The 26,412-nt window shown below is 33.8% G+C and overlaps 2 protein-coding genes across 4 annotated transcripts in view; one reads left to right on the forward strand and one right to left on the reverse strand.

Annotated features, from left to right (window-relative positions):
* LOC136029217 (protein numb-like) overlaps positions 1-17,954 on the reverse strand; it is a 61,514-nt gene extending 43,560 nt beyond the window's left edge. For 2 of the 3 annotated variants that reach the window (XM_065707422.1, XM_065707420.1), the window contains exons 1-3: positions 14,300-14,339; positions 5,855-6,010; positions 3,081-3,152 (exon numbers count right to left, since the gene is read on the reverse strand). In XM_065707422.1, the coding sequence (XP_065563494.1) occupies positions 3,081-3,152; positions 5,855-6,010; positions 14,300-14,332 (261 nt within the window). In that variant the 5' untranslated portion in view covers positions 14,333-14,339. Of the gene's footprint in view, positions 1-3,080; positions 3,153-5,854; positions 6,011-14,299; positions 14,340-17,802 lie in introns of those variants that run through there. The other variant, XM_065707421.1, reaches the window with a different exon arrangement.
* Positions 17,955-19,534: 1,580 nt separating this feature from the next.
* The window catches only part of LOC136029218 (splicing factor 3B subunit 2-like), a 62,382-nt gene continuing 55,504 nt past the window's right edge, over positions 19,535-26,412 (forward strand). The window contains exon 1 of the mRNA XM_065707424.1: positions 19,535-19,623. The gene's annotated coding sequence lies outside the window, so the exon portion shown is untranslated. The remainder of the gene's footprint in view (positions 19,624-26,412) is intronic.

Here is a 26,412-nt window from a genome sequence, read left to right on the forward strand (position 1 = left end):
TTTCCACTTAAAACTTGGACATGGGAGGGATCCGGGTGCTGAAAGAGCAAATGTCTCATTAGGGATCCCCAATCTTATATTGAAAACAATGGCGAGATTCATCTCCGCAAGAGACGCAACATGGGCGTAGGGGTATTTTTGAATTGTAAGAGGCAAAAAGAAATTGATTGTGGGTCACTTAGACCCGTCGGTAATCTCAGCTTGTACATCCACCAATACAGAGGACATTGCTGGCATTGTTAGGGACAAAAGATCTAAGGGCACAGTTTATGCTTCTATCAATACGGATTTCACATCCTTTCGTCATTTGCTTAAGCAAGATGCAACATGTCTACCTTTCTACCAAAATTTGACCGGTAGAGTGGGCAACTGTATGGAAAGCACTCGTCCGTGCAGTACACGGCTTTCGCCCAAGATGGCAACTCTAGAGATGGAAAAACAATTTTTCGTCCCTCAACATTCCGTACCTTCTCCGTCTGGCAGAAGATAGATGTTAATATAGGAATCACTTCACTGGGACTTGAATAAATCATAACACTAACTAAATTTCCATGTACGGCTTTCGACCATTACGGATCCATTTTTTTCATTTATTCCATTTTAATCTTACAATTCGCTTTTGAGCGAATCATGCTCAAAAGCGAAACTAGTTCGCATTTGAGCAGAGTCATTGCCCTAACTTTTTCCACTGTTTACCACAACAAAAAGTTTTTATCCCCTTCAAATTTTCAAAATAGTTTAGCCCATAAAAAAAATTTGTACAAAAACAATGATACGACATACATTCATCAACTCTCCAAGAATATTGTTCAGTGTTAAAAAAAAATTAAATTGTTTCTCTTAGTTCATAAATTAATTTTCTTGCCAGTGACAACTTTCTGGGATGACGTTACTACTAAAAATGAGCAAAATTAAACCAGCAAATTCATTAGCAATGAAAGGAATATTAAACTTTAGCATATACCGTTATATTGAATATAAATATATTATATACTGTTCTTATTAAATATTTTAGAATCAAAGCATGGGACTTGCACAAACCTTCAGGGTGGCAAGCGTGCTCTAGAACTCTCATTCGTATAATTTTTATATTTCTGGACCATGTTCCTCCCAAAAATAGCGGCCGAAACCAGCATTCTTAGAAACTGGACCTAAATTCTCAAATTTAAACGGACATTCATGTTAAATTTTTTTTCTTCGAATAAATGCTTGTAGTTTTCTTTATTTTTGTCTGTAATTTGTTAATATTTTACCTATGTACCCAAATTTCAGATATAATTTAAGTGTTTCTTTGTATAGATGTGATAATTTTAGATTGAGGTTTAGGCATTTGTAACTGAATGCTCTGAATAAAGAAACACACAACCGTGAAGGAGATGAAGTGCTTCATTCTTAAAATATGAAGCAAAAATTTATTCGGGAAATGGTTGGCTACCTAAGTTGTTGTATTTTTAAGTGATTGATTCCCCTAATAAGTAATTATCTACAACATTTTAAATGAGCATACCTATACAGACATAAATACCATCTTTAGATTGAGTTAGCGCATGCCATCAGGTATTTTTCTTTTTGTAGATATTCCATCTTCTGCTCACATGTGCCTATGCACCCTTATCCAGAACATTACAGCAATAAATGATTAAACCTAGAGCCAAAGTTAGTATATCTAACAAAGAAACACTTTCATTATATCTGAAACCTCTGTACACATTTAAAATTTGAGAGTCAAGGCATAGTTTTCAAGAATACTGATTTCGGCCACCATTTTTTTGAGAAGTATGGCCCAGGAATACAAGAACGACATGTTCCTTTTTCAAAATGATCATGAGAAGGGTTTATCATGTTCACCACCCTGATTTTGAGCACTTTCCTATTGTAATATAACTTGAATTTGAAACTGCCTATGGCTTGCTTTAACGGAGCTTTTTAGCAGAAACACTACTCTAAACAAAGTTGGCAGAACAACTTCAAACAGTGCTCTGTCACATATAAAGCAATGTTCACATTAGCTCAAAACCCTGTTCATTACACTATTCTGCACAAGACATATAAAGACACGGTTCAATTCAGCTCAAGGATATGCGAAAGCTTTTCTTCTTGGCCCCATGCAAGAATTATTCACAACTTTCCCAATGATACTCACTAATCTGACCACAAATCCACTTTTCGTAATCCTCGAGAAAAAAAATATCTGGCCTCCAGCAACAATTTAGGAAAACAAAAGTTGGAATATCTTCTCCTTACCTCTAAAGGTTTGTCTACTATCTACCAGGGGTTAATTGTAGGAATACGTGTAACATACACAAAATTAGACTCAGGAACTTTTATCGGTAAAGCCATGTGTTCGAGACAGTTGTTAGAGAAAGCTTTTTACAATACAATTACCAAAGTTCCTGCTCTTCTTAATCAATTTGTTTTAGATTTTGAAGAAAGAAGACGCGGTAAAAGAATCAAGAATATTAATTGTTTTGTAAAAGAAAATTCGAACCAATTGAATGGCTAATATTTAATACTAGCATGTGTAGACAGTAAAAATGGATTTTAAAATAAAACAAAGGAGAATTTATTAGCACTTGAAACCGGATAAAACAAAAAAAGAAATGGCATTAAAATAAATTGTTTAAAAATAAAACAGGATTGTGCAGTTGAATGCGACTCAGCTAACACTTAAAAATAGTACAAGTCTCATTAAAGAGACTGAACCTTACTAACTTTTTTTTTGGGGGGGGAGTGGAGGAGGGAACAAAATTTATTATAAACTATTTTTTTTTTTACTTTCTTAATTTAAATCCGTCAGTTTTGGCTTAATTTATTGCTCTTTCTCTAGTTATATTTGTTATTATATTTGTCATGTCTTTTAGAAAAGTGCTGTTGATCACTTATGATTTTTTGTTTTAATTGAAAACTTCACTGCTACTGGGAAGAAATTTTAAGGAATAAAAAAAGAACAAAAGTTAGGATGGAGGAAAATTTATACAACTGCTCTTCTAAATTAAAATTAGTTAAATAACTTTAAACAAAAGGAATAATTGTATGGAACATACTGAAAAAGAGGAAAAAGTCAACAAAAAGTCACTCACCCGCAAAACTTTCAAGGCTTCTTCACAGACTTGCATACCCCTTGATTCAAATACTTCAACACAACCAAGGTACTATAAGAGACGAAACACTTAATCTTGTAAAGAATATTCATCAAATACGCTAAGGAGCGATTAAAATTTTCTTTTCTGCCGAAAGAGCAAAAATCAAGCTAAGGAGAAAAAAAAATATCCCAAAACTAATATTATTTTTTTTATTTAAAATCAAAAGGCGTATGAGATAAAAATTTACATAGAGTAATCATAATTACACTGAGGATCATAAGTGTCCTTTCTTGGCACAAAATTAGTAAATGTTCATCCAACATTGCTTCTTGGGTTGAATTTAGGAACGTCAAAAGGTCAAACGGTGTTTGGAACCTCGAAAATTAGAAAAAATCTAATTCGGTTTGAGGTTTGTATGCAATAAAAGGCATTACAAAACTTCCCTACACATATTTTTTTTTTTTTAGCTAAATCAAAAATAATAGATAGTACAAAACAAAAATAATAATAAAAACATATCGAGGCGAAAAATCATTCCCAGTCTAACTCATCCAAAGGTAATGATTGTTTTGCTAATGCATACGATAGCTACACACGAGGTTAACAGGGTAAATTCTTCCCTCTGAAAAAGAAACCTGAAAAAACTTGATTGCCCTTCTCCTTACGAGCAAAAACAAAACAACAGAAGTGGACTAATTTAATAAATACAGTTCTGGAACAAGGAAAAAGAATAATTTTTCTTAAGTTTTTCCATAAGGTTATACAGGAGGGGGGGGGATAATAAAGCCTTTTTCAAGGGAAAGGGTATCTCAAGCCCAAATGTTTCTTAGGGCACAGGTTCCCTGGGAGAAAATTCTTTTGATTATTATCAGGGAGAAGTCTTTCTTCTTGGGACAGAGAGAAAAGGAGGGTTTTAAAAACACATAATGATAGAATTTAGCATCAAAGTTCCTTGGTGAGAACGACCATATGGTATAGAGTAATCACATATATAATATGGATAGGGTAAATATCCACACATTTTTATTTCGCTATATACAGATATGATTTCAACCGCATTTTAGAGTTTCACAGCCAAAACCATAAATTGAACTAGAATTAAATCTGAAGGTTTTTAATATATTCCAAAATAGACAAAGAGCAATTTAAACAAACTGTCAAAAACGTTGAAATTTAGAATGGTACATCAACAACTATGAATCTGAGGGAACATTAACAAGTTCCTTTTTTGACAAGGTGATGTACATTCGGTTTTAGTATTTTCCCTTTTGAAAAGGACGGAACTCATTTAATTTCAACGTTTCAAAAGTTTTGTTGTCAGACTCCAGGTAGAATCAAAGCATGCTTTCCACATTTATATATTGAAATATTCTTTAATAAACCCATGACAAATCGTAAATCCTTAGCTCTAATGAGACATCCTCAAGGGAATTATAGAGTTTAAACTTTCCAGTAAAAAAAAAAATAAAAGCCCCTGTTGTCACTTTTTTTATTAGAAATGCGTTTCCCTTGGTTACAAACTCAGTTAGATTAAAGGATTTAACTGCCAGTCTCTCTGGTGTAACTTAGCTTAAATCTCTCAGTCTACAGAATGCTTTTGGTCTGCTGTAAAATTCACGATATATCACGACATTTCAATTAGGCTTGAATTTAATAAAGCTCTATGTAGATAAAGATTTTCTGACAAAAAATTGTCAACAAACAAACCCCAGTAAAAAAGAAAATAGTACAACAAACCCCCAGCTGCAAAAACACTTACCACAACACCTCCCCCCTTTCAAATCAATCACTCCCAGTTCAAAAATTGCTAGTGGTTCTAATTTGCGTAGATGCAAGTGTCTCAGGGGGCAACTAGTTGGGCCACAAAACATGTAAATTCTTAGTTCCAGATTGACCTTAATAAAAAAACATTTAAACAACACTTGATAATCTGTATTACGTTTCTTCTGTTCAGTCAACTGGTTTGAGTTCTCTGTGTCCAGTTCCATGTTTTGAGTTAATTAAGTTTTTATGATGAATTTCTTATTTTTAGTACTGATACTAAGTGAAATGGCTTTACTTTATGTGTGCTGAGTTTGCTGTATCTACCTTTCTGCGTGAAGATGTCTGTAGCCCGTCAATTTACTTCTATTTTTATTTCTGTGTTCGGTTGACGGGGTTGCTTTTTTGTGTATTATTGTCCTTATTTAGTTTTCCTGAGTGAAGTTACCCAGGTTGGCTTTTGGTAAGTTGAGTTACTGGTTTCCTATCCAGGGCTGACTGAGTTGTGTTGTCTCTATTGAGTTACCTGGGTAGTACCCACCCCAAAGCCCCCTTCTCAATTGGTGCCTCTGTGTCTGATTAACTACATTGAACTTTGGACACATTGAGTGTGCTGTGTTGAGCAGTCTGTATTGAATTCCCCAACTAACCAGATTTGTAAAAATTGTAACATGTCTGCACAAAAGGAATGGGGGGGGGGGCTAAAATTATAACGATTATCAAATCAAACAAAGCGTAATTCTAGTTCCAACAAAGTGCAATGAACCCATTTTTCAAATATATGCGTCTATTCAATGTAAGTGTGACTATAAAAGCAATCCTAACCTAATTCTGATTTCAACAGGGTGTAACATATCCCCCAAATTGAAACTATTTAATCTCAATCAGTTTCAATTTGTGTCTATTTAGTTTTATGTTTCAAGCAAAGTTTCACCTCTCCTTTCCCAAAAATAGTTTTCTCACAATGATCTTAAAAAGCGTATGTAATTCTTAAAAGACATCTTACTTACTTTAACATGAAAGCTACAGGTTCCACCTCTAACGTTTGATTCATCTGTCTGCCATTGGTGCGGTTTTGAATTTTCTGAATTACCATCTTTTTTTCTCCGGAATGATTCTCTAAAACTCCTGCGTAGCCTTTCCATGGAAACAAATTCTGTAAATCCCTGAAATTGAGTTTCAGTTCAGAAAGAAAGGTTCAAAAAAAACAGAAAGTTCCTTTTGGAAGTTCTTTCTAAACAAAAAACTTATTAAACCAAAACTGATTTCATATTTTTGTACTACTACTACGACTACTACTACTACTTCTACTACTAGTACTACTAAAACTACTGCTACTATTGCTACTATTAGTTTTAGTAGTAGTAGTAGTAGTAGCTGTAGTACTAGCAGTAGTAGTAATAGTAGTAGCACTACTACTACTACTAAAACTCCTGCTACTACTATTATTATTACTTCTTCCAATTCTACTTTCTACTACTACTGCTACTATGCACGGGCTGGGGGTTCTGAAATATGTTCATAGAAGCTCCCAAAATAATTATAAAAAGGGTCTGAAATTCGGATATCCTCACTCCATGAAATCCTGCTGTTTAATACAAATTACAAAACTAGCGATGTTAATTTTGGTTCTTTCTTAGTAGTGTTGTAAAATTGGCAAAATCAGCTATTCCCTAGGATTACATTTTAAAATGGATGTTTCAGAGTTGCCCAGTAGATACAAGACCAGTTGAGTATTCCTTTTTAAACATCATTTACAGCTTTTACTGAAATGTTTTAATGATTCTTGGCTTAATGATTTTAATGATTTCCTTGGGCTTAAAAAAGGTAATGCCCCTTCATCTAGAGTTCCATCAATTTAATTAACTGCATAGTTTATCCCTTTGGTACCCTTGTGCCTAAGTTAATACCTCAGAAACAGGACAGTGCCTGATTTCAAACATCCATTAAAAAAAAATAATATAAAAAATAAGTCAAATTTACCATTATTTAAGAGTAAAATCATATTAGTCATTTTTTCCCTATATTCAAACCTAAGAAATGTTACCCTAACAGCCTTGCATATTTAAATAGCCGTACTCTGCCACATTCCTCATATCATATACATGTTATTTTTTACTTATTTCCAAAAGTACCGAATGCAAGTAAAAAAGAGGTATGTAACACTTTGACGATTTTGATTAACTAAGCACTGGATCATAAAAGCAGAACATTCAGTTACTTTCAGAGTCATTAAGACTGTATTCAACAGGATTTTCTTGCAAATCTAGCTCCTGACTCAGGTGACTGCGCCTGTTCTAGCCACCCCCCCCCCGCAAAAAAAACACAAACGTCCTGGAAAAAACACAAAGTCCCTGAGGATTATATAACGACTTTTACCTCCAACCTCCCGTCCTCTCTTCCTTAGATAATATGATACGACTGTCCTGACTTAAACAGGAGAGTAAAAATTTCAATTTCCTTTCTAGTGAAAATCTGGAATTATTCAAAGAGAAAATAGGGAGGAATTCTCCGTGGGGGGGGGGATAATATTCCGTGGGGAACGTAAACGCCGGCTCCCGGGTAGAAGACAGCATGAATACAAGATTTAACTGAGATGTGAAATCATAGGCAGCGCAACAGCGCTACCTAAGTAAAGAGCAACGTGGGAAACAATGTATTATTTATTTTTTTGTTTAGACCAGGGCACTTTGTATTGAAGAAGTTGTTGTAGAAACTTCGAAAGGGGCTCATTTGATTGGAGATTTTAGGGGCTAGTGCACTTTTTAGAGTTCAAAAGTGATCGGAGGAAAACAAACGTAGTTGAAAGGTCCGTAAATTATGTATTTGAGGGTGACAACCCCCCAGAGCCCTCAGAACGAGAGTGGGGGCATATATATGCCCTTATATGCCTGGGGGATATAAGGTATATATAGAAAGAGTGATCGTATAAACTTTGGAGGGGCCCATTGGGTTTTTAATCAGAAGTTTCAGTTCACTTTCTGAGATTCAGAGTGGTCAGACAGTGGATACCCCCCCCCACACACACACAAACACGCACCTTGTATTTTCCCAAAATGTATCTGAATTTTGATATGGTCATTTGTTGTCTTAAAAACTTCAAAAAAAGCTGCATTCGGACAGAAATTGAAAGGACTAGTGCCCTTTTTAATAGTCAAAATTAATTGGAAAATAACTAACCCCCTCCCACACTCACCATTTCTCCAAATATATCCAATCAAAATTTCGAGAGCCATTTCGTTCTACGCAATTGAAAGGTCCAGAAATTATGTTCTTGCGGATGACAACCCTCCCCCCCCCTCAGTCCTCAGAGCAAGGGTTTTATGTTATACCCTGGGGATACATAAGTTACAGATAGAAAGGGTGATTGTATAAGCTTTGGAGGAGGTTCACTGGATAGGTAATCAAAAGTTCTAGTGCCTTTTTAAAGGTTCAGAGTGATGAAAGGGTGGATAGTCCTCCCCCACACCTCGTATTTTCCGTAGAAAATTTGAGATGACCGTTTGTTGTCATAGAAACTTCAAAAACAGCTCATTCGATTGGAAATTGAAAGGGTCAGTGCCCTTTTTAATGGTTGAAAGTGATTGAAGGGAAACAAACCCCCCTCCCGCACCCACTATTTCCCCAAACACATCCAATCAAAATTTTGAAATAGCCATTTTTTTTCAACGTAATTGAAAGGTTTGGAAATTATGTCTTTGAGGATGACACCTCCCCCCCCCTCAACAGCCCTCATGGCAAGGGTCAGGGAAAGACTTGTAAGTTATACCGCGGGGCATATAAGATATATATAAAAAAGTTGATTGTATGAATTTTGAAGAGAGCTCATTAGATTGGTAATCAAAAGTTCTAGTGCTATTTTTAAGATTCGGAGTGATCAAAGGGTGGATACCCCCCCCCCACATGTCGTATTTTCCCGAAACACATATGCTTGAAATTTTAAGATGACAATTATTTGTTTTAGAAAATTCAAAAAGAGCTCATTCGATTGGAAATTGAATGGGTTAGTGCCCTTTTTAATAGTCAAAAGCGATTGGAGGGCAACTAACCCCCAAGCCATGCCCACCATTTCTCCAAACATATCCAATTAAAATTTTAAAATATTCATTTGGTTCAACATAATTGAAAGGTCTGGAAATTATATCTTTGAGGATGGACCCCCCCCCCACAGCCCTCAGAACAAGGGTTTTAAGTTATACTGTGAGTGCATATAAAATACATATAGAAAAGGTGATCATAGAAACTTTGGAGGAGGTTCATTAGATAGATAATCAGAAATTATAGTGCCCTTTGTACGATTCAGAGAGATTGGAAACTGGATAACCCTCCCCCACACCTCACGTTTTCCTGAAATGCATCTGATGGAAATTTTGAAATGGCCATTTGTTGTCGTAGAAGCTTCGAAAAGAGCTAATTCGATTAAAAATTGAAAGGGCTAATGCCCTTTTTAATAGTCGAAAGTTACTGGAGGACACCTGACCCCACTCCTACACCAGCCATTTTCCCGAAAACATCAAATCAAAATTTTGAGACAGCCATGTTGTTTATTGTAACTGAAAGGTCTAAAAATCATGTCTTTGAGGTGACAACCCCCCAGTTCTGGAAGTTATGTCTTTGATGACCCCATAGCTACTCCAGACCAAAACACAATTGGCGCTTTACTGAAAACAAAATACATTTGAAATGTCTTCACCTTTCTTAGATTCCTCAATAAAAAACTATCAAAACCTTAAGGAATGATTTCAGTATTTGTCTTTAAACTGACAATCCATCGTCATTTGTTTATTGTTGTGTTTTGCAGTAAAGCACAAATTATGTTCTGGGCTTGAGAAGGCATGGAGGTATCAGCCCTGCTCATGCTAACTTTTGCTCATTTTAAGTTTGACTAAGCTATTTATTGTAATTTCTGTTCGTTTTGAGTTTCATTTATCTATTGATAGTGATTTTTGTTAATTTTACACTTGGAAGATTTGAAATAATTTTTGATCATTCTTGAATCAATGGATCTCTTTACTTTTTTCGAAAAACTTGTCTTGGTGAAAGTTTTTTTTAAATTACTTTAAAATAAAATGAGGATACTGATTCTGCTTTGGTGCTCCATGTAGTATTTTTATATTACATAAAAGTATGAAAAGCTGCGGCCTCAACGCGGCCAAAGACTCAGTGAAGTGAACCAAGCCAAGACTTTAGTGGACCGCTCTTGAGGTTAAAGTGTTTTGGAAGTTTAGTATGTTGCTTTTTATTATGAGAAGGAAGATGTAGTATTTTTATATTACGTTGTATGGAAGTTTCATGTTATGTTTTTTTGTAGGTAGCCTGGGTCAATAAACCTATTCAATAGACAGCATTACATGGTGTCTATTGAATAGGTTGAAAATCCATTCCATGCAGTTCTTTTTGACAAGGCAACTTTAATATTTGAAGCAAATGGCTTCTTACATTCTTTTAGGAAGGCAACTAATAAAAAAAAATCCATAAACCTTGCTTTATATAAAGATACAGGAGGTATTCTTATAAAATCAACTTACAATAACTTAAAATTAAAGGATTCAATTAACATTTTCTTCAGCTTAAATTAAGATCATCTGACCACACTTTTAATGAAAATTGGGTCAGTAGACAAGCTAAATCAATCACTAAGCAGAGAATTCTTGCCCAATCTATTTGATGAATAGTCTTTCATTTATTCTGGCTCGGTTTTTTTTTTATTTTGTTTGATTCAGTCTTTCCTCTGCTCAATTAGAGCTAAAACACATGATTAGTTTTCCTTCTATTTTTTCGAGCATTGAAGATGGCTGGGTGAGAGACCCAAACAAAATATCTGTCTCTATTATTTTTGCTTCTTTTTGTCTGCTGGCTGACATCACCCTCATTTTTCCTTGCTAGGTATTTGATTGTATTATATTTTTCTTGTTTGTCATATGTCAATCCTGAACGTAGTCCTTTCTGTCTTTACAGTTCCCAGAAATAACATAATTTTATTCCAGTTAATATGTCACCCTTTTAAAATTATAATTACCTGTACTATAATACACTTTATTGTTCTGATAACAAGAGATCTAAATCAGACAGATGGCCTTTTAAACTGGGGAACACAGTTATACATAAAACAAAATATATTCAATCCTTTTTCTGCAAGCCTCTTTGTGCTTTTATGCTCTGAAAATTCCAAAGTATCATAAAATATGTCAGAAAAATATGTAAGATACTACTAAAATAGGTAAAATACTGGTAAAATAGGTTAAATGTGTAAATTTTGTAAAATAGGTAAAACACCAATTTTACAGTGGTCCGTAAAACTACACTAAAATACGTAAAATAACCAATTTTACTGTGACCAATTTCACCAGTTACAACGCTACTTATTCTTACTACTTCTCAGTAATGCTGGTTACTATTTTGTGGAAGCATGGTATTTAACTGCATAGCTTACAGAGAAAGGGTTGTAAGTTATTGAATTTATCCATTGTTTATATATAGAATTTGTTACTGAGAAAGAGGGTCTTTTTCATCTTTTGGACACAAAAGGTCAAATATACCCTCTTTCCCAATAAAAACAAAAAATAAATAGATCACAATAACATATAAAATTACATAGCTTATAGCTATGAGGGCTGTGGGGGGTGGATGGGGTGACATATCAAAGGTCTTAGAATGTTGAGGGGAAATTTGAGCTAAAATCAAAGCATGTTAAGGACATATGGATTATCAAAAGGGGATGACTCAAGAATGTCTGAGGATATTCAGTTGGAACTTCAAGGGAATTATGGAGGGGAGATCAATTGACCAATGGCATGTTCAGAGGGATGTTGAACTAACCAAAGGGCACTTCATGCATGTTGCCACTATTACTACTGTTACTACTTATACAATTACTACTTCTTCTGAGGTTAAGGATATTAAGGTAAAACTTTCAGGGAGAACTCTATGCATGCTGCAACTACTACTACTGCAGCTACTTCTGTCATTATTACTATTATTGCAACAACTACTACTACTATAAGGCTAAGAGTATTAAGTTGAAACTTTGAACGAATCTTTAGGAGGATGTTGAACTAAATAAAAACACACCCTGTACAAGAAGGTTATCAAAAGGGCATAACAGCAGTATCCCAGAAATGGTCTAGGTAGGGTATTAAGTTGAAACTGTCAGGTAATGTTAAAGGGGGGGGGGGGGGTTTGGTTAAACTAGGCAAAATGTGCATTCTACTACAACTACCAACACTACTAATAGTGCTACTACAGCTACTACTATCACCTATTAGCACTACTAAAGCTAAAGGTATTACAGTGAAACTTACAGAGAGTAGTGAACTAAACTGAAACACATGATGTAGAGGCAGGTTATTAAAAGGCCATAACACCTATGTCTCAGAAACAAAATAGAGTCTTAAGTTGAAAACCTCAGTAAACAGAAAGAGAGAGAGAGAGAGAGAGAGAGAGAGAGAGAGAGAGAGAGAGAGAGAGAGAGAGAGAGAGAGAGAACTCTCACAACAAAGAAAATAAACAGGACTACACCCAGTAGAAGAAAAAGACAAAACTAAAAAGATGTGGATATTTCACCTGTATGAAACAAAAGGTCTTCAATGCTAAGAAAACAACAATAAAACTAAAATAACCTAAAGTCGAATAAAATCCAAAACCAAGAAATAAAAACAACAAATACCTACATCTACAATTGTTGCTACTGTGACTGATCACTACAGAAGCTAAATAGAGTCTGCTTGAATGAGAAGACTAAAGCAAATGCATAAGATAAAACAAATATGAAATTAATTATTATGCTGCAAAATAATCCTTTATTTATACAAAACTTTATTACTCTCATTAGCTATTAGTTCACTTTTAAGTAGATTTTTTTTTTTTTTTACATCAGGTCAATATCTAAAGTATCTGTACATATATTTACTGAAATATTAGCAAGAATGTGTTGTTTTTTTGTTTTTTTTTATTTCAATCGCCTCCCTAGTCCACTGTGTAGCCTAAACGCGCTATTGATAGAAATGGTTGTGGCATTGTTAAGAGCTTTATCTATTGAGTTACAATACTCAATCAATTGTTCAACAAACTGTTGGCAAGTTCAGGCAATGTAAAACTCTCCATATGAGCAAGGAATACTATACAAAACACTACACAAATCGCCACAAGTGAAATCCTTCCCAGAATTTAGAAAACTGCTTAATGGTCTAATTGATTGTAAGCATGTATCTTCATTATGTTTGCATAAAACCCATTTAAAGTTTTCACCTCGAATAGGTATGTACAGTAAAGCAATATAACTTTTTGTTAAATTCAATTTGGAAAACAGTGAAACTGCATTCATTGTATTATCATGCTTGATGTGTCTACTTTCTATTATTTTCTTTATTCTATTTTCTATTATTTAGTCCTGGATGCAAACACTATCTTTTGATTCAGTCTATTATTTCCCTTAACATTCACTGTAAGTTTTAATTTAATACCCTTATTGCTGAGATATTAAAGATATATTACATTGAGAAGCTTGATGCTGGTTGTAGTGTCTTATAATTTAGTTTAACATTCCATGAAACTATAAACTTAATATCCTTTGATGACCCCCAGGTCCTGCAGAAGTACCATTGATAAGCAGGATGCACACAGTATTTTTTCACTTATTTCAGTACCCCCCCCCCAATGCTCCGCAAAATTTTCAACTTAATACCCTAGCTATTCCTGGGATACTGCACATATGCCATTTGACACCTGAATGCACAAAGTATCTTTTGATCTAGATCAAAATTCCCTGAAAGTCTGAAATGAAGATCATTAGTAGTTCATAAGATACTACATACATGCCATTTTGATAACTATCATGCAAATCTCTTTTTTTTTTAGTTTGTTCAACTTCCTCCTTAAAATTCTCTTAAAATTTCACCTTATTATCCTTTGCCTTTTTGGACACCCAGGATCAAACATACGCCCTTTTCTACTCTGAACCTATATGCAAACAATGGACAACTTGCACAATTCATGGTTCTTACCCCATGGGTTGTGGGTGTCATGCCATCTCCAGAGGCACATTTATTGGACCCTTCAACTATTTTTAGCAAAATGTTGATTTCAAGTTTTGATATGATGTCTTTGGGGGACAAGGAGGGGACTGTATCTGAAAAGGGTATAGGAGGGGGACTGATTGCCCTCCAATAGCTTTTGACTCTTAAGAAGGGAAATAGAACTTTTAATTTCTAATCAAATGGTTCCCCTCCAAAGTTTCTACTGTCCCTTCTTCTATTGAAAGTGGCCTGGTAATGTGAAAAAATAATACATGGAAACCACCTTCCTGTTTACTTAAGCAGCACTTCTCAAGTGCCTATTAAAGATTTCTCAAAAGACAGTTTTCTTTCAATAGACATTTTTAAAGTTTTGCTTAAATTTAGGCTGTGGTTTGCTCTTAACTAGGTTGCAACAATTGCACCTACCATGAAAGTAGTTACAACCAGTGGAGTAATGCCAAAAGTTGGAGCCATTTTTTCTAAATCATGACAGGCAAAGATATATCTAAAGAAAACTAACTTGTTTCTGTGGATACTTAAAGGTTTATCTTAATTTTGACCAAATTTATGAAGAAACTAAATTTCACCTGGGAGTTAGTGGGGAACTGGCGTCTGGTGGGGTGACAGTTGTCCCCTCTGCTCCATAGTAAATTACACCCCTGGTTACAAACATTGATACTGTGCCATTACCTTCTCAGGGCTGGCTCAAGAGATAAGTACATAAAATAATGCAAGCAAAAAAACCTGAAAACTTTGGTATATATCCTATATCCAGACATTGATGGAGGGGTAAAAATATGGTGATAGTAATTCCTGTGTTTGGACAGCAATAAATTTGGCATTTAATTATATATTTATGAGTAAAATTATAAATTTCTATGTTACACTAGAACTTTTTCAAGAACATTGTCATCCAATTTTTAACTGCTACAAAGTATACAAACCAGCAAACCATCTACCAGGACCCTTCATAAACTGCCAAAAAATCAGAACTTCATTCAGAGACCCAAAAAAATAGAATCAATTTCTGGTGATTGGTAGCAGATCAACCAGAATGCCAGTGAAAAGGTAACATGCTAGTAACAAATGCAATACTTAGCCTTATATCAGTTTGATTAGCTTAAACATCAAAGAAGGCATTATTGAGAAGCAATTATTTGCACTATTTGGCAGAAATAAATTTATATTGTTGAGCAAAATCTAGATGGGGAAAAGTACCAGAGATAAAAAGGGTAACACCCTTGTAGATTGCCTGTTAGGATTTAAACACTATAATAACAAAAGAGTAGTACCATTCAACTCCCTATTAAAAACTATTTCTAAACATAATGGGTTCTACAATGAAAATTACATTGCAGCCTCCTCTATCAATGTGGTTTGATATAGCCCTAGGTTATATACACAACTTTGCTGATTAGAAATCATCAACCCTTAATTAGGTTATTCTGCCAAACCTAGAATCACTGTATAAATAAAACCAACTCCATGTCTGTGTGTTTGTATGTATAGTCTGTATGTATCATTACATTGTACATCTACATACCTAGAAAATCTAAGTAGCTGTAGACTACACTCTTATAAAGGTTTTGGGTTTGAATCAGCCCCCTCCCCATGACTCTCTAGTACTTTTCATGCTGACTGAAATTAGAGATCTTAGAAGAAAATTGATTGTCTCATTTTCTGGTTGTTATTGTCTAATAATTCTCAATGGGCAAGTTAAAATACTTTAATGGATATTAATTATCCAATAATGCCTAGCAACTAAGTAGATGTATATGTTCCCTCTTAAACAAGCAATTTTGTAGCAAGCCTGGAGCTGTAAATTGCAATAAAAGGGCACTATACTTATATCACTGGATTCTATCTATTCATTAACTTAGAAATATGATATTATGTAGATTTTTTCTCAGAGAAGGACTAAACTTCCTTCAAAGACATGAAAATTACCATTTTTAAAAAAATTTTTGAATACTATTCAATGGACTTTTACTCTATAAAAAAAAAAAAAAAAAAAAAAAAAAAAAAAAATCTAAACTGAATTTCAAAAAATATAATTTGGTGGATGGACAGAACTGAATCTAAACTATGGAATGATAGCAAAATTGTTGCCTTTTGTTGATATATTAAAAGTATATGAGCACAGAAAAATAGTATACTAAGAATACATGAAGAACATAAGCCTTAATTTACATGTCTAAGTTCTAATCTTGACTTAACTTTCCAAATACTCTGAAAGCTGATCATTATTTTACATGAGGTGAAAATTTCCCAGGGAAAATTGTTGGGGGAAGGAGGAGGAATTTTACATGGAAAGGCAAACTTTCCAGATAATTTTTCATAGAGTTTCTGCAGAGAGGATTTTCTGGTGTGAGAATTGTCTGCATGTATATTTTACAAGTACTTGAGAATTGTCTGCATGTATATTTTACAAGTACTTTTAAATTTTAAAATACAATCACTGTTGATATGTGGGTGAATTGTTGAAAGGAACAAAACAATTTCATTTTGTTGTTGATGTATCATTAGGACTGTCACACCAATTTCAAACTTTCTGCAAACTGGGGATCCCAAGGACATGAAATAATGAAGCAAAGAAAAAAATACACATTTTTATGCTGTGGCCAGAAGATATGGTAAATTACAACTTAATTGTTACAATTAATGATTTTAAACTATGTCAATTGTTTCTTTTTTTAAGTTTAGAAAATGTAGGATAAAAAAGCAGTATCCCATTGAGCAAAATTATGTAAAACTAAACCCTCATATTTTGTCACCAAAGAGGAATTGAGAAGAATTGTATAGCCTATATTAATGAAAAGCTAAAAGTTTAAGCTATCTATCAATATAGTTACTGTTAAAATTATTTGGGATCAAACACTTGAAATTATTAGTTTATTGATGCACCTACAATGACCTGTTTTTGGAAATACCAATCATCCTATTCTGATGTATAGGCTATATCCTCTGGTGTTTCAGTTTTATTCACATAGCCTATAAACAGAAAGCTGATTTTCTTCTGATACTCAAAACAAAACTTTTATTGCTTCATATATATTTCATAAATCACAAGTATTAAATATAATTTTTTTTTCTTTTGAATTTGTCAAAACAGATACCACCAGATGGCTAATTTGCCAGAGTATGTATATACAAATCTTTAAATTAGCCAACCAGCACCTTAAGCCTAGGAGCCCCAACTTCATACCCAAAATTGCATTGTGAATCTAGATACAACATTAACTTTACCCCAATTTGAGCTGCATGGTGGATATTCTGTCAAAATAGAGACCATATTTTCAATTTGTACTGACAAATTATTGGTAAAAATTTGCCCAACAAGGTGTGACTCTTGGGTATAAATATGGGTAGTCCAAAAACCTATCTTTATTTTTCCAGAATTCCAAAGTAAAGTGGTCTTCCCAAAAAAAGAGGAATTTTACCCTAGCCTATTTACAGATCTTTTTTAACCTTATGAATTAGAATTGAGCAAAGATGTGAAGCTAAAACAGTTTTCTTGTACTTCATTTAGGCCTAAGCAGAAAATCTGTTTGCAATGTTTCACTTTCATAACACAAAGATTTGAAAGGTCAACAAAGGTCATGGACCTTTATAGGCAGGAATGGATGTGGGTACTTTAAAGTATCTTCCAGGGACATACTTTGGTTTGAAGACTCATCCCTGGAAAATTCATTTCCCTAGCCTAATCCCTTTCCAAAATAGTGAAAAGTAGCTAAACTAGAATTTTTACTGTTTTATGCTTTCCTTCAGAAGAGCTGCTAAACTGTGATTTTACCAAATTTATCCAATATTTTGCTTAATTTCCAAAATCAGCCCATTTTCCTATTCGAACACAGACTTGAATAATATTCAATAGGCCTGCTAAGTAGGCCTAAGCCTAGTTGGAACTTCACAATTTGGATCTAGCCACCATAAAATAGACTTACCTAATTTTCAGTTGATTTATCAAGAATTTATGAGTATTCAAGCATAATAGATATTTTGTGCACTCAAGTTTACGCTATAAAATGTAGAGAATTTGAGGTCATCACTTGTACAAATATCTAAAGATAAACCTGTCAAATGTGAACGTTTTCGTGAGGTATTTAAATGGAGTGTCCTCACTTCCAATTCGAGATTTATGGGAAAGGATTCAGGGAGATGAAATGGAACGCCAAAAAAATAAGAGATGGAAAAAGAGGCTGAAATAAATACTAAGGGATGTCAAATGACATTTAATATACCTACAAGACTAGAAAATAGTGAACAATGTCACAGAGCACCTCATAATTAAAATTACAAAGATCCTTCCTCCCAATCCAGAACACTGAAAGTAACATCAGTCAACCCCGCAGGATGAAATATCACACTAGCATTTGTTTACTGGTCACCATTAAGAAGTCAATAAATAAAGCAAGATCCCCCAAGAAAACTGATATTTAGCTCAGTAGTCTCTTTGTTGAGCCAGAAAGACTTACATATATAGTAGGGGACTTAAACCTCCTAGAAATCTGAAAAATATCAACGGTCTATTAGCAGCCTCCAGGGTCAGCCAGCCTAAACAGAACCAAGTAAATATCGTTACCAGCACACGTGATTTAGACACTAAACTATTCAGACACTAAGCCATACGCCACTCCTTTTCTTGTCAGCAGGGACTGTCAAATTTATAGGGAAAACGGTTGTGTGCCGTCGGGGAAAAATTTACTGATGCTGATGTTTTTGTTAGGTAGGGATTTCAAATCTTTGAGAACACCCCCGGGTGATATACCACTCAAATCCAAATGAACGAACGAATCTTATAAGCCCATTAGAAGCTCGAGGGCACAAAATAAACCATTCACTTCATTCAATGTCTTCTTTTAACACAATGTGTACTACAATAGTGAAGCAACTTTTGTTTTTGCTGTGTAGCAGAACACAAAAATGATAAGTGATTTTTTGGAATGGATATGGTAAAATACCGAATTCAAAAACTTTGTACACTTTTAGTTTCACCAGATCGGCCACATTGAAACTAATAGTCTAAAATCTGTTTTTGATTTAAAGTAAGTTATTCACATGCCGAATTTACTACTTTTTGTATTAGTACAACCTATTTTATTTTCCCTCTTTTTTTGCCAACGTTGAACTGTAAGCAATAAGAAAAACAAGCAAAATATGGCTTTGGTTGTAAGAGTTCGCTCAAGTCAACAGTCACTTGTGAACGATACTGCCCTTACTTCGGCCCAAGCTCTTTACACAAAAGTCTTTAAGGTATCTTGAAATACACCTGATTAAAATTCAATGGTAATTATGCCTGAGTGGTCTTTCCTTGCGAAGTGTGACAAAAAAAAGCTTTAAAGTAAAGAGCCGGGGTCAAGAAAGATTGAGAATAATTCCAGCTCGGTTGAAGTTTCAATGTTGGTCATTACTTTCCATTGGATTTTTTTTTTAACAGGGTGAAAGCTAAAACTAGCCCAATTTGCCCTAAAACTGCTCAATTCTTCAAAATCACAAATAAATATAAACTCAGAAAAACTTTTTTTGATCAACAGATTGATCTTTAATTCCCTAACCCAATTTTCGATGTGATGAAAACCTTTTCAAGTTTGAATACCATCCATTCTCGGCGCAGAGCTTAGGCCCCGGGGGACAAAAATTCAATGAGAGACATCTTTCAGATTAAGAAGACACATAGACATTATTACATACATTTTGCGCGTCTTTAGAAGAAGTCGATTACATGATAGTCTAATTGAATGCTAATTGCAAACTCCAGAACTGAAGTAAATTTTATCTCTACTGCATCACTAGGCCTAGTTTATATAATCAACAAGCTTAAAGTCCCCTAAGTATTTAGACCTGGTTAAATTAGAAAAATTAATAGCTTATAAGATTTTGTAGTCATGTAGCCTAGTTAGGTAGTGGTAAATTCAGGGCAGTTCACATTAGGCCTACTGACTTACAAATAATGTGAACATACCCCTTATGTTTCTGTCTAATAACTGCTTTGCTCAAAATTCAATTTTAAGCCTGTTATAGACCCTCAAAGGTGATTTATTTTTCTCATTGGCCTATTTTAAGTACCATTAATAGGCTCACCTGCTGTTATTTGCATCATTCTTGTTTAAAATATTGGATTGACTGTTACGAAATTGAAATCCAGAAAGCACAAAGGTTGTTGAGATCTTCTTTCAGAGAAGGGCAATTTTCTGTTGAGGTTGCTGGACCAAAGAGTTTGGAATCATCTACATATAGTTCAAAGCCATTCTTAACCACCTCAGTATATGTCATCACCTCTTTCATCATCTACAGTGACAATCTGGATTTTGTCAGATAAAAAGCTGTGGATCCACTTGGCAACACCATGTTCTATCTGATATACTGACAGCTTGATCATAAGGTAGTGGTGAGACATTTCATCAAATGCCTTAGCTCAATCTAGTAGGAACACATCAATTAGAACATTCTACTCTAGCTGATCATTTATGGATTCAAAAACTAGTGTTAGGTTTGGTTTAATGGACATGCCTTTCCTGAAGCAATGCTGACCTCCAAAATGAAGGCCATTTTTGGTCATATGTGCCATGATTGCATCATTGATCAGTCCTTTGATAAGTTTGGCCACAACTAAGGTCAGGCCAATTGGTTGATAGTTCTCAGGCTGGGTTCTTTATCCTTTCTTGAATAATGGATTAATTATGGGTCTGAAGAGACAGCTTGAATAACAGACAAAGCAGCTCAGCTGCTATGTCTGCAAGTTTTAAGGAGCCTGGGATGTATACTGTCTAGAGCTTTAGCTTTGTTTTACTCTGCCTTTTCTTAATCTTATCTATTGTGATGCAAATTTTTGCATTGGGTGTTCCACCAGCCTAGGGGCAGGGCACAGTGGCCAAGTTATCTTCATAGTCAGCTATTATGTGCCTAGTTAGTTGCCTCAGTCTATTCCTTGCTCTTGTGAGGTAATCTCAATGGTGTGTGCATTTGTATTTTTATACTTTGAAAAACCTTCTTCTTGTGGTTCATAGCCCTTTTAATAGGCTGGTTCAGGTGTGGCAGTGTTTTTGCTGCCTTCACAAATGAACTTGAATTTCATGTCTGCTCAGCTTAGAGCAAGGTGTTTTTAAGATTTTGCCAGGCTAGCTCAATGTCTCCTTCAACTATCACTTGGACTCATTCTGCTTCCCATATTATCTCCCTAACTTTGGTATATTCAATGTAAGTTCATTTAGTACAATTGTTTGTTTTTTGACTAAGCAGCAAGTCATGGCAGATGCACACATGGTCACTGGCACCAATGGGAGAGAGTTACTCAGTGTTCACTAACAATCCTGGGTTGTTAGTGATTGTCAAATCTAGTAGGGATGGTGTCTGGGTATTTTATACTGTGTAGGTTGGTCTATTATTTGATATAAGCTATTGCTACCCAAGTATTCAACAATGGGCTACTGATCATTGATCTTTGTTAGTAACCTAAGCCCTCAACCCATTTGACATCCAGTAGATTCAGATCTCTAAGAAGAATTAAGTCCTGATTATTATGATTAGAGCTTGGTAAGATACAAGTGCATCTGGGTGACTAAGACTTCCACATATGCAACCTATCAGTAATGGTTTACCCTCATTAATAATCCTGACAAAAGCACTCTCAATCTATAGGGAATAATCATGATTAAAAGATAAATCTCAAACCTTTATTCCCTTCTTTGTGTAGAATGTGGTGCCTGTCCTGTGGTTAATAGATAGATCTGAGAATATATAATAATTGTTTGTCACTCGTCTGTAGCTAGTGGGGCACTAGAACATCATGGAAGGCTGTTTAAGTACCCATTTTAATAGCCACAAGATAGACATTTTAACACAAGATATTATTTAAAATAATATCAATTTTGTGACAAAAACTGCATTTTGTTTACAAGACTATGAATGATGTCATAATTATGGATCACAACCATAGATGGCATAAAAACTGGAAACTATATTATGACTAGCTGTTGAGGTGGCACTTGTATTTACACGCCATTGTAGTTGTGTCCCTGTGTCCCACCTGTGAATATATATATATATATATACTAGCTGTTGGGGTGGCGCTTCGCGCCACCCCAACACCTAGTTGGTGGGGGCGCTTCGCGCCCCCCCCAAGCCCCCCCGCGCGCGTAAGTCGTTACGCGCCATAATAGTTACGCGCCATTGTAGTTGTGTCCCTATGTCCCACCTGTGAATATAGATAGATATATATATATGGTTTTAACTACGTAAAACTTGCGAATATACAACATTCTTTGCTGTCCCATTGTCTTTGCATATAAATAGATTGTCAGGTTTACCGACTCTTGAACATGCAACATATAATGGTCCATGGGAAAACAATCTGTATTATTTAGATTTTTAGATTTTTTAGTTTTTTTATTAGTTTTTAGTTTTTTTTTCTTTTTAGTTTTTTTGTCCCGGTCGTCATTTATATCCCCCTGTTTCCCCCGGGTCGTCATTTATACTCCCTGTGTCCCGGTGCTTTGTTGATTGCTAATCGAACATTCCTTTTGTCCTGGTCGCTTTCTCTTTGAGTGTCGTCATTTATTTTTTTCTTTTTTAGTTCTTTTAGTTTTTACCTTTTTTAGTTTTTTTTAGTTTTTAGTTTTTTTAGTTTTTTACCTTTTTTTAGTTTTTTTAGTTTTTTTTAGTTTTTTAGCTTTTTTATTTTTTTTATTAGTTTTTAGTTTTTTTGTAGTTTTTGCCTTTTTTTTAGTTTTTTTAGTTTTTTAGCTTTTTTATTAGTTTTTAGTTTTTTTTGTAGTTTTTGCCTTTTTTTAGTTTTTTTAGTTTTTTAGCTTTTTTATTTTTTTTATTAGTTTTTAGTTTTTTTTTGTAGTTTTTGCCTTTTTTTTTCTCTTTGAGTGTCGTCATTTATTAGTTTTTTCCTTTTTTTTTTTAGTTTTTTATTGGTTTTTACCTTTATTTTAGCTTATTTTTCAGTTTTTTCCTTTTTTTTAGTTTTTTTTATTTTTTATTTTTTTTAGTTTTTTACCTTTTTTTAGTTTTTTTAGTTTTTTAGCTTTTTTACTTTTTTTATTAGTTTTTAGTTTTTTTTGTAGTTTTTGCCTTTTTTTAGTTTTTTCAGTTTTTTTTTTAGTTTTTTATTGGTTTTTACCTTTATAGTTTTTTTAGTTTTTTAGCTTTTTTATTTTTTTTATTAGTTTTTAGTTTTTTTTGTAGTTTTTGCCTTTTTTTAGTTTTTTCAGTTTTGACGTCACCTGATCCAGTTTTTTCAGGTGACGTCACCTGACACATCCATCCATCCATCCACAGACAACTTATTTTTATATATATAGATATATATATATATATATATATATATATATATATATATATATATATATGTTTTTAACTACCTAAAACTTGCAAATATACAACATTCTTTGTTGTCCCATTGTCTGTGCATATAAATGGATTGCCAGGATTACTGACTCTTGAACATGCAACATATAATTGTCCATGGGAAAAACAATCTGTATTCAGATCTATACCTCATTATTTTAATGATTGCCATAGAGCTTTGTTGATGGTGATTGTGCATCAAATGTTCCCTATGTTGGGGTTGTCATTTATATATCCCCCTGTGCCCCCCCCCCCCAGCATCCCAGTCATTACTTATATTCCATGTGTCCTGGTTGTTATTTGTGTCCTGGTGTCCCAGTCTGTAATTTCTCTCTCTCTGAGTGTCCTGGTTGTCATTTATATTCCCTGTGTCCTGGTCATCATTTGTGTCCTGGTGTCCTGGTCTGTAATTTTGTCAGTTGACAAACATGATGTCTGTTGACAAACAACTTCATGACAACATAATGCTCAATCCTTATAATGACATCAGTCAACTAACATGATGTCAGATGACACACAAACATGATGCCAGTCAAAAAACAAACAACTTATCTATCTATATCTATAAATATGAAAATAAGTTGTCTGTGTGTGTGTGTGTGTCAAGTGACGTCATATTTGTGTGTTGACTGACGTCATGTTTGTCAACTGACATCATTATAAGGATTGAGCTGTATATGTCATGAAGTTGTTTGTCAACTGACGTCATGTTTGTCAACTGATGAAATTACATACCAGGACACAAATGACAACCAGGACACAGGGAATATAAATGACAACTGGGAACCTCAAAGAGAAATTACAGACTGTGACACCCGGTCTCAAATCACAACCAGGACACAGGGAATATAAATGACGACCGGGACACAGGGACACAACTACACTGGGGACGCCGGGGGCACAAGCGGGATATATAAATGAAGACCAGGACACAGGGATTGCTCAAATAGAAATTACAGACCAGGACACAAATGATGACCTGGACACAGGGAATATAATCAGGTGGGACACAGGGACACAACTACAATGGTGCGTAACGACTTACGCACGGGGGGGCGGCTTGAGGGGGCGCGAAGCACCCCACCAACTAGGCGTTGGGGTGGCGCTGATATAAATGACGACCGGAACACTCAAAGATAAATTACAGACCAGGACACAAATGACGACCAGGACACAGGGAATATAAATGACGACTGGGATGTTCCAAGAGAAATTACAGACTGGGACACAGTTTTACATAGATATATATATATATATATATATATATATATATATATATATATATATATATATATATATATATATATATATATATATATATATATATATATATATATCTATATATATAAAAATAAGTTGTCTGTGTGTGGATCTGTGGATCAGGTGTCCCGGTCGTCATTTGTATCCCGGTGTCCCGGTCTGTATATACATTCGTTTTTTAGTTTTGTTTTTCTCCTTTATTTTTTTCCTTTTTTCTTTTTTTTCTTTTTTAGTTTATTTAGATTTTTAGATTTTTTAGTTTTTTTATTAGTTTTTAGTTTTTTTGTAGTTTTACGTCATTTGTGTCTTGGTGCTTTGTTGATTGCTAATTTATATTATATTTATATTTATATTTTTTATATTTATTAATATTTTTTTAGTTTTCTTTTTCTCTTATTTTTCAGTTTTTTCCTTTTTTTTAGTTTTTTCTTTTTTAGTTTTTAGTTTTTTTTGTTTTTTACCTTTTTTTAGTTTTTTTAGTTTTTTTAGTTTTTTAGCTTTTTTAGTTTTTTTATTAGTTTTTAGTTTTTTTTTAGTTTTTGCCTTTTTTAGTTTTTTCAGTTTTTTTTAGTTTTTAGTTTTTTACCTTTTTTTAGTTTTTTTTAGTTTTTTAGCTTTTTTAGTTTTTTTTCTTTTTAGTTTTTTTTTGTAGTTTTTACCTTTTTTAGTTTTTTTTCTTCTTTTGTATTAGTGTGAAATAATTCAGACGTCATATTGCGGACAAACACGACGTCACTCGACAGACAGACAGACAGACATAACCCACAAACAACTTATTTTTATATATATTTATTCATATTTTTTTAGTTTTCTTTTTCTCTTTTATTTTTCAGTTTTTTCCTTTTTTTTTAGTTTTTTTCTTTTTTAGTTTTTAGTTTTTTTTAGTTTTTACCTTTTTTTTTAGTTTTTTTTTAGTTTTTTTAGTTTTTTAGCTTTTTTAGTTTTTTTATTAGTTTTTATTTTTTTTGTAGTTTTTGCCTTTTTTTATTTTTTTCAGTTTTTTTTTAGTTATTAGATTTTTACCTTTTTTTAGTTTTTTTTAGTTTTTTAGCTTTTTTAGTTTTTTTTGTAGTTTTTACCTTTTTTAGTTTTTTTCTTCTTTTGTATTAGTGTGAAATAATTCAGACGTCATATGCGAACAAACATGACGTCACCTGATCCACAGATCCACACACAGACAACTTATTTATATATATATAGATATATAATACATATAATGACATCACTGCTGTCAGTATATAATGATGTCATACCATATAAATAGGTGGTAGGTTATGTCACCTTAACAATATAAATGTGTGGTGACTAGACAGGAAGCTATGGTTGCAGTGATAGCTGCAGACTAGCCAAAGGGAATCCACAGCCCATAGTAACAAAATAGCCTAAAACCTCAAAAACAGCATCAAAACAAAGTGCACCATTATAATTGTATTGGCTGCAAACCCTTGTCAGTAAACCAATAGTCCCTTGACTTGAACAACAAAGAAATTGCCTTGACTTGAATAACAAGAAAAGTCACCTCTTTTTTTCCCATGGGAATCACCATCAATTTCCTCTTTATTACCTCTGTATTCTCCTTCTTTGCAGAAAGAGAAAATAGAGCTAATAAAGAACTGTTTAAGGGTTCATGTAAAAGGAAATTACTATGGTCTTTTTTTTGTATTAACAAAATCTAATATTATAAAAAAAATCACTTTCTTGGGGAAAAATGCCATTTTTGTATATAAGATGATGAATCACATTATAATAGTAGGTTGCAACCATAAATGATGTAAAAAGTATGAGCAAACGGTTTGTGGTACCAAACTTAAAGTATGGACAAACTCCACCCAATAGCAATTAAAAATAAAAAAAAAATTAAATTTTGAGATCAATAGATACATCAAAAGAAGCAACTTATTATGCTCATTCAAAATATATAAGACCCATTAATTTAGTGT

Source organism: Artemia franciscana, chromosome 7, assembly GCF_032884065.1.
Source record: "Artemia franciscana chromosome 7, ASM3288406v1, whole genome shotgun sequence".
In the NCBI taxonomy this organism is placed as follows: domain Eukaryota; kingdom Metazoa; phylum Arthropoda; class Branchiopoda; order Anostraca; family Artemiidae; genus Artemia; species Artemia franciscana.